Below are 14,322 nucleotides of genomic sequence, written 5' to 3'. Positions count from 1 at the left end.
ACTCGGCTGCTCTTTCCAGCTTCAGATTCACGAGAGGTTGACCGGTGGTGGATTTTTAAAAGGCCAATAGATTAACGATAGTTTGGAGCAAAAACATCTGTCAGAAATAAGTTTAGCTGATAGCAACAGTTACATTTGTACCGCACAGACATGCTATGTTTGACTAAAATGCTGGACTAGTCCTTTATAAGCCAAATACTGCATCATATATGTAATGAAGAAACTTATAGGGACTTACTCAGTATATACACCATTACCTGTATCTGCTGTACCTGTTCAACCAACTGAATTACAGGATCTGGATGGATGTGAACCTGAAGACAGTAGGGCTCAGACCAAAAGTGGGCGGGGCTAAGCAGCCATATTTGATCAGAAGTTGCTGTATTTATTATTTATTGGAAAACTATTTACTGAACAGCTTCAGAAGTGGGATTCAGATCATGTTCTTGATCAGAGGGTTAAGTTAACATCACATCCATTTTGTACTCATGTCAGCAGGGTACTCGTTTAACCCTACTATACACACTCACTGTTTATAATTCTCTTGTGATTTGAACCGTTTTCTAACACACTCTGCATCCCCTCTTGTTTCTGAATTAATTTCTTTTTCCCTTGTGCTTTTTACGATACAGATTCATGTCGCGCCAGTCTGGCTGATTTGAAGTGAAACCCGGGGGGGGGGGGGAGTGTGAAAGAGAGAGGAGGAGAAATCACAGGAGTGTGTTCTTAATCAGATCTGGCAAAAGAAGTGAGGCTTCAGCTGCAGGGCTCAGGTGGATCTCTGGAGTCCACACACACACACACACACACTTGCAGACACACGACTGGATAACATCCCCCCTGCTCCCCTCCACTGTCCGTCCTCCCCCTCGTGCCTGCTCAGTCTCTCTGCTCTGTTTTCTTTCTATCCCATCCATCCATCCATCCATTCCTCAGCTTTACATTTGACTCCCTGTGTCTCCCCGTTTGGACTCACACATTCACAACAAACACACCTGGGTGAAGGCTGGGGCGACAAGGCCTTCAGAATAATATCACAATAAACTATATACTGTATATTTTAGTTATCTCCTTAAAAGAACTTCATAAATGCTGAACAACAAACCAGTCAAACCAAATACCTCGACTCTGGTATTGCCACAACACCGCGGGGATGATTACTGGAGCAAAACATGAACACAGATCCACAGAAATGACATCGCTTTACTGTGATGCAGCCATTAAAACCAGGAAAAGACTACAACAACATTGTATCATGATATAATAATGTCCAACACTTTAAGATAATGAACAGCCTCATATCAAGATGTTTCATCGACGTGTTGCCTCGCCCCGATTCAAGTGTCACACCAGTGTTCAGTCACCCACTGTGGCGTCAAAAATTCAGAGAGAAACATTTAGTATTTGCCTTCCTCCTCCTCTTTCTGCAGCCCCACACCTCCCCTACACACACACACACACACACACACACACACACACACACACACACACACACAGCCCACTGCCCTGTCTCTCAGCATCAGCATCACTGCAAAGCGGAAAAGGCCAGCGACCCCGTGAGACGCGCTCGTTGTTGATGTTGTTGTTTTGAAACGTGGAGGATCTGGGCCGCTGGCCGGGTTCACTGTGCCGAACCATTTGAAGCCACGGCGAGATAACCACAGAGACGCAGAGCAGCAGCAGCGGCGGCGGCGGCGGCGGCACATGGCTGTCGCAGGCCCTCTCTACCTTCTGCTTGATGCTGCTGCACACGTACTCAAGTGTAAACTTCCTACTTTCCACGAGCTCAAATTCTTTCCTGCTCTGCTCTCTTTGCCGACTGGCAGGTACGGATCCAGGACCAATTTACTGTCCAAACAAGTCAAAACACATCAGGCTGCAGTTTCATCAAAAGAAGCTGCTGGAGCAAATTAAAACTTGGGTTTGTCTTGTGCACAAAGCCGACACGCACTGATCTGCCTCGGAGCAACACCAGACTGTCAAATAATTACCTCTACCCGACGTGCATCGTTAAAAACCTGGACCCATCGAGAGGGAACGCACTGAGCATGCTCATCGGTGACGCCACTTTCACACGTTCACACCTGGGAGCTGCCAGGTACGACGGCAGACTGCCACTGTTGCACCAACGAGCCGGGCTAATAGAATCACGGCTGATTAACTCCCTTGCTCAAGGGCAGCGAGTCGAGGGGGAAGAGAAAGAGGTTTGTGTTTACACTCCGCTGCCAGATTATTCCAGCGTTTCTCAACAGTCACAATCTTCATCCGCTCCACTAGAACCTCCTCCGGGCTTCCACCACTCCCTCGTTCATTTGCACTGAATATGCACTTAACAGCCTATCAGGGATCAGCTTACTCCAGACCGCATCTGCTCAGAACCCATCTGGGCCCCCCGGATCAATACCTGACCTCTAAACAGCAACCAGGGAGCCCATCCCGCTCTCGTGGGAAATTAGAAATGGCTTGGACAGACGACGGTGTTGTGCTTTGATGGGAGACGAAAATGTTATTTGTCACCGCATGCGGGAGACAAACCGCCCGAGGCGGGGTGATTCAGACGAGGTGAGGTGACGCGGAGCGGGGATTTCCTCTGGGCTGGAAGACGCAGCAGCGGCGAGGCCGAGCGCTGCCATCAGGTTCAGGTGTTTGGGGGAGAGAGGTGATGTGTGAGGGGAATAAAAGCGTGGAACATGGCTGCATCCAACACCGCGGCTTCATTCAATTAATGTCGAGTCCTTCGTTAAGACAAGTCAAGGTTAGAATCTGGTCTTCATTAAGAGAAAAGGCGAAGTGTTACTACCTGTCTGACACCAGGTGCTGCAGGGCGTCACTGTGTTGGTCTGTCAGATGAGACTAAACATCTTCACTGGCAGCACCTGAGATTCAGCAGGTCGGGTTAAAAATGAAAATCAGTGTTTATAGGTCGTAGTGCACCAGTTCAACCAGCGTGGACGCCTCTTCATCCAGCCTGTTCATGACGTGTTGTCTACTATTAGTACGTATTGAATTTCAGTACAATAACTTATCAAGCTCGTCACTATATTCCCTCTTTGATCAGTAAAATATCCTCTTCTCACCACCTTTTAGCAGCCAGACTAAAAAAATACAAGTCAATTAAGTTACAAGTCACTTATCTTTTTCCTGTCATGTCATCAGAACAGGGACTCGAGTCACATTAGCTGAAGTCTGTAGTTCGAGTCCCGTATTGTGCAGGTGATGGATAGATTACAAGACATGAGGGGCCCCTGAGAGCTGACATGTACCCCCCCCTCCAAGAGACATCCGTTTAAAACACATCACACGTGTGGTAGTTGTACTCATGGCGGTCGGTCTGTGTCTCTGTGACCTCTTGGCCCTCTGAGCCGCTGCCTTAAACCCTCACAGGGGCCTTTAACATCCCAGAACCACACCAGGTGACACCAGCTATACACTGCTCCATCTCCAAAAAAAAAAGGGGGGAAAAAAGGGGGCCATCTGTTCATTTCCACCCATCTATACAACCATAAGTCATCACACACACACTGATACACACCCCTCCTCTACATTACAGGTCTGACACTGTACGTGCAGAGGCAGAGGGGTCCTCACGTCACAAGCCTTCCTGCCCCTCTCACCCCCATCCGCCCTCCTCTGCACAATAACCCCCAGCATCCCCGGAATACATCCAGAATCATCCCGTCAGAGCAGCAGAGCATCTCTTCTTACCCATCTGTGCCTGTGTCGGATGTCTTTCAGAGGTTCATGGTGGATGAGAGCCCTGCTGGTCCGAGTCTAGTCTGCCGGTTTTGCTGCAGGAGCCGCTAAGCCATCGCATCGGTGATGCTGGAGTGTCGGTGGTAACCGGGGGAGGGGAGGGGGGGGGCCGGGGTCTCTCTCCCCCGTCTCTCTCGGTGCCTTCAGCCGGGTTCACTCTCCAGTCATCTCGCAGTGTTTACTCCCACCGCCCCCCCACCCTCCCACACCCCCTCCGCGTCTTCCTCCGGTTTTGATCCACCAGGATCGGATCGCGCCCGATGATCGTCCCGAGCAGGACTTGAACAGTCGGTCGGTTTCGCGGTGATGGCACCAGCCCTCCTCTTCTTCCTCTTCCTCTCCTCTTATTAACACGAAAGAGGCGAGAGCGGAGGAGATTCTCAGAATACGAGAGAGAGAGTGCAGACAGAAAAAAAACCAAAAAAAAACCCCACCGAGCCCGCTGCGGTGCGCAAAGAGGGATGAGCCGATTTCGGCGCAGGGGGAAAAAAAAGGGATGGAGATGGAGATGGAGAGATGAGGAGGGACACCGGGGTCGGCTGTGGGGGGGTGATCGCCGCTGTCTGCCGTCCTATTCGCCGTTTTTCTGTCGTGTTTACGAGCCGCTGTCGCCTCCTCCCCTCCAGTCGCCTCTATCTCCCACTCCGTGATGCGTCTCTCTCTCTCTTCAGTCCTCCGCGCTGCGCCCGGCGTGACGCCTTTTCCGCTCGCAAGAAAAATAAGATCCCCCTCCTCTCTTCTCTGCTGCTCTCTTCCCTTTTTCACTTCTTTCTCATCATCTTCCCTCTCTCTCTCTCTCTCTCTCTCTCTCTCGATCAGACAGGCTTGCACGACGGAGGAGGAGGAGGGGGGAGGTGGAGGGCGAGCGTGTGTATGTGTGTGTGTAAGGGAAAGAGAAACGGAGGCAGTGGAGGAGGAGGAGGAGGAGGAGGAGCCCCCGCGAGAACGGAGCTCCTCCCCCGTTATGCTGCTTATCAGCGGAGGACGAGGGGGGCGCGCATCGTGCAGGGGAGGGAGATATGAAAAGAGCAAATATGAGCGAGGAGGAGGAGGAGGAGGAGGAGGAGGAGGGGTGCTGGTGGAGAGCAGCCCTGCAGAGGTCCAAACCCGAGCGGGCTGCTATTATTAATACTGCCACTTCCCCTCTGATACTTCCAGATCTCCTCTAAAAAAAAAACCCCGAATATACATCCAACCACATTTTACACCCTGCAGAAACTGAAAAACACGACTGAAAGTGTCTGGGCTACAGCAGAGCCCCCGTGAGGCTGCAATGCACATTACATACCTGAGGATTCCAAATAATAATAATAATAATAATAATAATAAATGGTTGCATGGATTAAAAACAGAAAATGGAGAGATGAGTTGCGTTTGGAGACCAGAGTGTCAGGTGTGGGGGGTGAGGAGAAGCACCTGCGCTATAATGGAAGTTCACCCCAGAATAATAACAATGCAAATATATGGTGTTTAATAATCTCTACACATCCCAAAATTGATGGAAAGTTGGGTGAAGATGCAAAAAAACAACCGCAAACAAACACTGATTGTCTCTGAGCAGCTCATCCAAGTCTTCACATGACAGAATATCACAGATCGATTCATTTACACTCCTTCTGAAATCAAAGTTTTTGCTGTAGCTGCAGTGTTAAAAGCGCTAACACACACATCCCGTCTGCAGCAGGTGCACAAGCTTCACCATCGACCCACTGAACCGTTTTCTGAGGTCCCCATCTTCTGTTGAGAACGCTGGTTTTGCAGTGACGCTCCAGAAATCACCTGACTTTTCAATCAGCAGGTAAGGTACATTTTTACATTTTTGGGTGAACTGTTCCTTTAAAGGAATCACAAGAGCTTTTAGGGGAATGCTGACATTGTGTTTGCTGTAAGATCAATCTCTCATACGCCTGTTCAGCGCCGAGCTGAGGCCAGACACCGGTGGGCTTACGTGAACTCAGCTTACGTAACAGCAATTACAGATGCCGCTGCTCAGACTCACCCTTGACTGGTCGTCCTCTTTGAGTTTGGCTGGTTTTGCTTTAGGAATGACAAGAGAGAGAGACTGTCCAGGGTTGGGGGTAAACGGATCAGGGGGAGCCAATCAGAGGCAGAGTAGGGTGCACTTTTTTGTGTTTGTAAGGATTCAACAAACAAGGTGGATCAATGCACCTGATCAAACATCAAACATGTCTCTGTAACCTCACAGGTTTGTGACTAGAGTATATTTGAAAACAACTATCTTTGCCTTAACCCGACCAGACCGCGACGGAAAAATGAAAACAGAAATGTGAAATAATAAGCGAGCAGCATAACAATATTTTCCAAATGGGATACGAACTCGCCCCTGACAGCGTGTTCCACATGTGGACGGATGTGTTTATGGTAAGTTGATGTGATGGTCAAAGATGATAATAATAATTATGATGTTCCAGGAACAACAACGCCATGAGTCACGAAGCCGTGACATCACGACCGCCTGATTGGCCAGTTACGGTAATGTCCCCCGTGACAGCAGTTATGATGTACTGGTTCTGCTGTCAGCCCGGGTCGGGTTGACCTCCGAACAATGCGCACTCTCACAGACGTGACACTCTACAGTGTCGTCACGTGGACTCTTAGTCTCCTCGGCTGGTTTTAGGAACCTGGATTAAAGCCGCGTCACGTATTGTTCTTGGAAAGCTTTCCTGACTCTTCCGTGCCACGAGTGCAGCTTCTTCCCAAAACTGCAATTACATAGTAGTCAATAAAAGACAAACGCTGTAATAATGGTCTAAGGAAAATGAAAAAAAAAGGGAACAGTCTGACACTGGTAATGCTGATAATACATTGTTGTGATGCTCTCATCTTGCATTACAGATGATTAGAGGGAGAAGCCAAATCCTGCAAAGTGGTGAATACATGAGTCCAGGGCCCGAACCCAGCTGGGATTAACTCCCATCCAGAGACGACAAGAGTCAAAGACCTGCCTGCAGCTGTGCTCCGCGATTACCATTACTTTTTTTGCATTTTTAATTTGACATTGCTATCAAGTCAAATGTTCCGCCAGAGGTTGAAGAGCTCAGGTGTTTAAAAACGATCACCACAGTTAAAAAAAGAAAAAAGAAAAGCTTTGGCAGAGACGATAAACTCACAATCAAAACGTTTCCAGTCGGCTGTGATCATTCACGCCCTCTCACACATGAGACTCTGTTATTACTAGTTTATGGTTTAATAGTTTATGGATAAACTTGTCTAACAGCTCAACACACCGCTGAGCCCTCGGGGACGTTACCTGACGAGAAGCAACGCTATCTTCATACCGAGCACAATGACCAACGTTTACTTCCTAATTTGAACCTATAACAGTTTTATGTTTTAAAATCAAACGTCAGAAACTACCTCCAACATTTTTTTATCGGCTCAGAATAAAAAAAAACAAAAAACAGACACATGTAACACACACCTGGAAGGAGCTGACACACGCACATTTGTTCTGAAGCACCGTGTCTTTTACTGGTTTGTTTTTGCTTTCCATCGAGCGAATCGTTTGCGTACATGAAAACAAACCAGAGGAACACGACTCGCATCGTATTTGAATACACGAGGAAAATAACGTGCATTTCCTGGATATTGAAAGCCTCACTGACCGTTCAACTTCATAATCTGACCTCTGCACTGGGAGTTCAAGACTGCGTTTCAACATTTGTAAGTGTGATACAAATATTTCGAAGGAGAACTCGGGACGATTTCCAGCCGTGTTAAGGCGACAAAATACAATATAAAAAGTGGCGACCAACACAGGTAAGTTAAGCCAACACATCATTGTTTCCTGCCTTAACCAAACCAGATCATCGCAATCCATCTAGTAGAAATATTGTTATATTTTTACTGTTTGTGGTGCTCAAGAAAAATGTTACAAGATCATGAGAGTCAGTTGGATTCATCCTCTGGGGAGCACGAATGTCTGCCCAGAATTTCACGTCGGTCCATCCAGCGGTTGTTTTGAGATATTTCCGTCGGGATCAAAGCGGTGAACTGGCTGACATTACCATCCGCAGAGGCGTGCCACCAGCCTGACTTTAAACCACCAAGAACCAATAAAAAAACCCCTAAAAAACAAGGAACCAAAAAACCCACCATGTTTACTCAGCCTTGAAAAGAATATGTTGAGTTTTCAGCTCCCGGCCTCGTCGGCGAGCTGCTGGATCACTTCACGAGGCCTCGGAGAGACGCGGATTCACAGATCTGGGAAGTCTTCCAGCTTTTGTCAGCTTGTGGAGACAAACTTTGTGTTTTGCAAATGTTTTCCAGCGTGTGTTTGTTATAATTTGTGCCGTATTGATGCTACAGCTGTAACAGCTACCTCTCATTTGTTTCGCAATGTGCCTCTCATGCGGCTCGGTTACGCCGAATAAGCGCTCTATAAATAAACGTGACCTTTACCAACTCGTCTTTCGATGGAGTAGGAGGCGATGCTCGCGGGCCGACTCACCTATTGACTTTGCTGGAAACACAACTCCGTAGTCTGACTGTCATATTGTTGATGTTTCTTTTTTAGCCCTTTGTGTGACCATCTGTTTCAGGCCTCGTGTCAGGTTACAGTGGAGTCGCTGCTTCTTCTCTCACAGAGAGCTGTTCACTCATGTGAACAAGAAGTCCAGGTGCTCATTATTCGGCAGCAGTGATACAGTTCAGACTTACGCTGGCCTATCAGCGCTTTTCTTTTTTAACGACCGGGCAAGTCAGTAAGCTTGTTAGCTATACAGTAAATACAGCTGGATGTGCGGGGCCTCCAGTCGAGCGACATCCTTCACATCAGCCTGCTATCTTCAGCCTCCATTTGCTCTCCCTCCGAGCAGCCGGCAGCTGGAGGGAGGAGGGAGGGAGGCTCGCAGAAACAGATATTAGGCTGCTTCTGCTTTTTTTTTTTTTTTTTTAAATCAAATATTGATACCAGCCTGTCAGCACATCCTGTGTTCAAAGAGGACTGTTTCATATAACAGGGTTATTAAGTAAATCTGTGTTAAATGTGGACACTTCCAGGCCACAAGAAAGGATAATGGATTTTAAAAAAAAGATATATCTGTGACACGTAGCTTTAGGGAAAATATTTTTCGCCCTGTCACTAAAATCACGGCTAAAACAGCTGCAGTTACACTAATAATGCAGGAATTCTGCCTCAAGGGGAAAAGACGGAGGCCATTTAAACTCAAATATTTCACTTATGTCCCCAAACCTGCTGTGCTGGTACAGCTATCACACAAAGACAGAAAACCTCGACATCAACCCGACAACATATCTTCCAATTACATAAAACCATCCACTGTAATTCCACAGCAGGTAACATGTATGATAAATAAGCAACTTTCAAAAAGTTAAGAAGTTATATGAACACTTTCACACCCAAAGTTTTAAGGTAAATAAAATAATCCGTCTAGGGGGAATAACAAAGTCAAAATGTCTCTTAAAAGTGATGTTTTCAGCTCCAGATCAAGATCTCACACCTGACTGAATAATCTCTATGTGATGCAGTATAATATATATAAACTGCACACATACAACATTTGGTTCTAAAACAGTGAAAACTAGAAAGGTTTGATTTCTTTTTAAAAGACAATCTTTCTTGGGATAAAGACGATTTGAAGCCTGAAAACAAGAACACCAGGTCTTAAGTACTGACAAGAGTCATTTAAGACTTGAAACCTAAAAAGCTCCAGAAAAGGTCAAATTAAAAATGCAGTTATTATTAATTATTTAAAAAATCTGGCACAGAAGAACCAGCTTCTGTCTCCACACATGAAACCCTAACGCTGCAGGAAGGTCTTGTTCAAGATAAAACTGCCATTTTTAAACACGCATCTCATTTTCCTCACAGACACACACACACACACACACACACACACAGTCTCCAAAATGTAGAATGTAAAATATTCAGCTTCTCAGATGACACTGGAGATATGAAGGTTATGGAGGACTTTCATCTCAGTCCAGTTGGCGATGGATTTCACCTCTGCCACCGAACTTCCCTCGGATAAAATTCCACAGTGACAAGACAGAAATCTGGAGCTGGAGACCGACCGCCTGAGACCAACCGTCTGAGACCGACCGCCTGAGACCGACCGTCTGAGACCGACCGCCTGAGACCGACCGTCTGAGACCGACCGCCTGAGACCGCCTGAGACCGCCTGAGACCGACCGCCTGAGACCGACCGTCTGAGACCGTCTGAGACCGCCTGAGACCGACCGTCTGAGACCGACCGTCTGAGACCGTCTGAGACCGCCTGCCTGAGACCGACCGCCTGAGACCGACCGTCTGAGACCGCCTGAGACCGACCGCCTGAGACCGACCGCCTGAGACAGACCGTCTGAGACCGACCGTCTGAGACCAACCGTCTGAGACCGACCGTCTGAGACCGACCGCCTGAGACCGACCGCCTGAGACCGACCGTCTGAGACCGTCTGAGACCGACCGCCTGAGACCGACCGTCTGAGACCGTCTGAGACCGACCGCCTGAGACCGACCGTCTGAGACCGACCGCCTGAGACCGCCTGAGACCGACCGCCTGAGACCGACCGTCTGAGACCGACCGTCTGAGACCGACCGTCTGAGACCGACCGTCTGAGACCGACCGTCTGAGACCGACCGTCTGAGACCGACCGCCTGAGACCGACCGCCTGAGACCGACCGTCTGAGACCGACCGTCAGACTGAACTCGAGGCGAGGTTAGCGATACATGGAGGTGTGAGGTCGAAAGCTTTGTGACTTAAAGGAACAGTTCACCTAAGAATTCAAGTTCAGCCTTCACCTCCCCACCTCCTTAAAGTTGGATCAATTTTGTTGTCCACAAAACATTTTACAGCATTCTCTGAAGTTGAAGGACTTATTTTACAATAAAAAAACACAAGTAATCCAAGTCTCTGGAAGCCCTGAGATCCAAAATAGATTTGGAAAAGACATTACTTTTGTCCGAGATGGGTGGCTGAGCTCAGAGTTTGATTTCTGACTTTCCACCATCATGGTGGTGAGGAGATGATGAACTGTTCCTTTAAAGGAATAGTTAGACATTTTGGGAAAATACCAGTCTGGGACCCATATTTGTTCTTTCGCCCAAAGTTAGATCAGAAGATCAGTACTCGTCTGTCTGCTAAAAAAAAAAGCCCAGTTTAAGGAGCTGATTATCTTATTGTTCCACATCAGGACTCCATAAAGTCACAAAACCATCCAAGACAAACGTCCAGCATGTCATACCACAGTAAAAACCAGAACTTCTCATTTTAGCACCAGTTTTATCTTTCTTTTTTTCCCCCACAAATTAAACAAACAGGATATAAAGGTGCTACTGAGTCGTCTTTAGAGGTGCTGGTGTGTGGATGTTTACCAGTCTTTGTGCTAAGCTAACTGCTAACCAACCCCAGCTCCTGATCTTTTCATGTAAAACTTAAAAAACCCCACATTTCTAATACTCGAATGAACGATTCTTTTAACACGACGTCGCCACAAGTTCATCAAGACTTTTCTAATGACTTCCTACGTTTACGAAACCGTTTTCATGACCAACGGACTCTGCAGTGTATTCAAATGTCAGACCAGGATGCGATCAATGCAAATCAGTAATAGGCAGAATATCAAAACAACCCCTGTCATCTTTCTGAAATGATGCTGCCTGTCAGGAAGTTACAGGTGAACAAACATCCATCACCGCCATCATTCCTGTGACGGATCCCAACACACAAACTTACATTGAATAATATATAAATACATTAATAATAATAATAATAATAATAATAATAATAATAATAATTGCAGTGTCAGACTTCATTATGCTCACTGTGAGATTTTACGCAGACTTGACAGAACAGAGATCACAGGATCTCTCCTCCTATTCCAGAGAAGTGGCAGACACGCTGTCATGCCTGCATCCGTTAAAACACACACACACACACACACACACACACACACACACACACACACACACACACACACAGATATCCCAGTTAGTGAGTACTTTTTTTTTCTTTGTTTTTTTTTTTGTTACCTCCTGCATTTTCTCATTCTCTCCTCCTCAGTCCAGACGTGTATCAGTGAGCTCCAGGTACGCCACTCTCTCTCTCTAGTCTGTTATGTCCTGCTGCACTCCCACTTCCAGCTGACACAGACAAGCGCTGCCATCAAACCTGAGAACAATCAAGTGAGTGTGAGCTAACAAAACCTGGCAATCCACACCCTGCTAGGTGACAAATGGTGGATATACTCGCTGGGTGTGTTTACACTCTAAACACGCCCACAAGGAAGGAGGACAATCCTGTAGCTGGGAACTTTTAAAAAAAGAAAAAGAAAAAAAAAAATTAATCAGACCAAGTCACAACCTCAGGGCACAGGTTGATACTTGAAGACACTGTTGTCAATACGGTCCGTGACGGATCTGGAAAACTAGCTCCACATTGCCATCTGATGGGCTGGTTAAAAACAAACAGCCAAACCGAGTCAGAGTGGCTGAAAGTTGCCAACCTGGGGTGAAAGTTTCTCAGACGGGATCGACCAATGACAAGATGTGTTTAAAACCTAAAGTACGGTGGACTTGAAGAACAGATGCTCGTGCTCAAGACAAAGCAGCCTCAGTGTTTTGTTCGATTGCGGGGAAAAAAGTGAGAAGATCTTTCAGTGACGGTGAAAAATCATCATCACACGAGGCTCTCGGAGGATGTGACTGATGACAGGAGCTGTTTAAAGGCAAACTACGCAGGATTTAAAAAAAAATAAAATAAAATAAAGACAAAACACACAACAGTAATCCCTGAAACGCTGAACAATGTAGTGAGCTGTTTAATCCTGCAATATGAAAGTACGTCAAGGAGACATTAGTGAGATTATTTTAGCATTAAGCCTGGAAACAGGTGGAACCAGCTAGCCTGGCTCCAGACGCAGGTGAGGAAAGCTTCACAGGTGTGGAGAGGTGGACTCCTCTCTCTCTCTCTCTTATCCAAATTGCCAAACAAGTCATTTTGGTGAGTGACCTTAAACTGTGAAGCTCCATCTGCCTCTTTAGCATCAGTTTTACACACACAGTGGTCGGGATAGCAACTGTATGTTAAATGCAAAGTCCAGTTAGATTTTCAAAATAAAGCTTCACTGACTTTTGGACTGTTATTAACATTGTGAAATGGCAGCAGTTTGGTCAGGTTTAGGCATCAAAACTATTGAGTTAGGTTTAGGAGAACATTATGACTTTGGTTAAAATAACTATATTCTGTCTTAAGAGTTACGGAAGTGTTGTAATTGATGCAACAAAGCGCCAAGGCGACTCCATTTGAGGGTTAACTTGTGTTAAATAACCTGAAAACAAATCACTCCCGCCTCTCGTAATGATGCTCATCTTCAACCATAACTGGACACTTAACTTGATCACTGTTCTGTGACTTATTAAATCTGAGCCGGAGTCAGCTGACAGACGCATCAAATCGCTCAGCTGTGTGTCGTTCCTTCACGTTGCCTGCACGGCAAATGTGCCAGAAGCCATGTTTTCTATTACTGTGTCGAGAATGCAGTTTCTTGTTGCTCTGAACGACTTCAGCCTTGAAAATCCATGTTTAGTGTTGCTGTTGTTCGTGTATTTTCGCTTTAAGGGCTTCCAAAACATGTTACCAAAGGACTGCAGTTAATTCAGTCAGACGGCAAACACTTGCACATTTACAGGATGTTGGTTGTGTGTTATCATAAATAAATAATATCAATAAAACCTTATGAAAAGCTCCAAAAACTCAAGTCTGTGTCTGATTTGTGCAGCTGTGCATTATGTGAACTAACATTTGTCTTTGTGTCCTTTCGCTTCATGTTTTGTTATTTATATAAATGAACCACTTGGTAAATGTCTCAGTCCTGGAACGGAGCCCGGAGACCGCGGACATCCGGGGGCCGTGGCGCTTACATGGAGCTCCCTCTGAGACCATCCATCTCAACTGCACATGCACACGCTATGTTTCTACAATACACCGCACAGGAAAAGGCACCACATTTCCCAGCATGCAGCAGCAAGACACACTATCAAACATACACATACATGGAGTATCTACTTAAGATAGGCGGACAGAGACGACACGAACTGTGCAGCGACGGCGGCAGCTGAGCTCAACCTCTCATCGTTCACCTGACTCTTCATTTCCCCTTCGTTTCCTACGAGGAGCAATAAAGTTAATTGAACCCACTTTTCATGAATTGGGTCGTGGCCTTATGCAGGAGGAAAACACCAATTATCCACCAAATGAGCAATTAGCGACACACCCTGCGTCAGCTTTGATATTAAACAACTGTGTGTTGGAGCAGAGCTGCAACTTGGTGATTGGAAAGTTTAATGGGAAGTCATTTTTCTCCCATTTATTACTTTTTTTTTTTTAATGTGTGTGTTTCTAATCACTTCCCTGATTAAGCCAATTAGGGTTTCATATATAAGTGGGAAGTTAATTCGGGGAATGAGATTAACTGCTGACTTCTAAGAGGAAGGAGCTGTGGAAATAATACCGGAGAGAGTCACCAACTAGCTAAAACGCACGCAATGCAAATCTCATGCTGACATATTTCCAAACCCGACAGCT

At 46.3% G+C, this 14,322-nt stretch overlaps 1 protein-coding gene across 2 annotated transcripts in view; it reads right to left on the bottom strand.

Moving 5' to 3' along the window:
• mgat3b (beta-1,4-mannosyl-glycoprotein 4-beta-N-acetylglucosaminyltransferase b) overlaps nucleotides 1-13,476 on the bottom strand; it is a 78,602-nt gene extending 65,126 nt beyond the window's left edge. Inside the window, exon 1 of one of the 2 annotated variants that reach the window (XM_037090374.1) lies at nucleotides 11,769-13,476. In XM_037090374.1, coding sequence (XP_036946269.1) covers nucleotides 11,769-11,785 — 17 coding nt within the window. In that variant the 5' untranslated portion in view covers nucleotides 11,786-13,476. Of the gene's footprint in view, nucleotides 1-3,705; nucleotides 4,569-11,768 lie in introns of those variants that run through there. The other variant, XM_037090537.1, reaches the window with a different exon arrangement.
• Nucleotides 13,477-14,322: the final 846 nt, after the last annotated feature.

Source organism: Acanthopagrus latus, chromosome 1, assembly GCF_904848185.1.
Source record: "Acanthopagrus latus isolate v.2019 chromosome 1, fAcaLat1.1, whole genome shotgun sequence".
Taxonomy (NCBI): domain Eukaryota; kingdom Metazoa; phylum Chordata; class Actinopteri; order Spariformes; family Sparidae; genus Acanthopagrus; species Acanthopagrus latus.
Note: the sequence above shows the minus strand (reverse complement) of the source record. Positions and strands in the feature narration are given on the sequence as shown.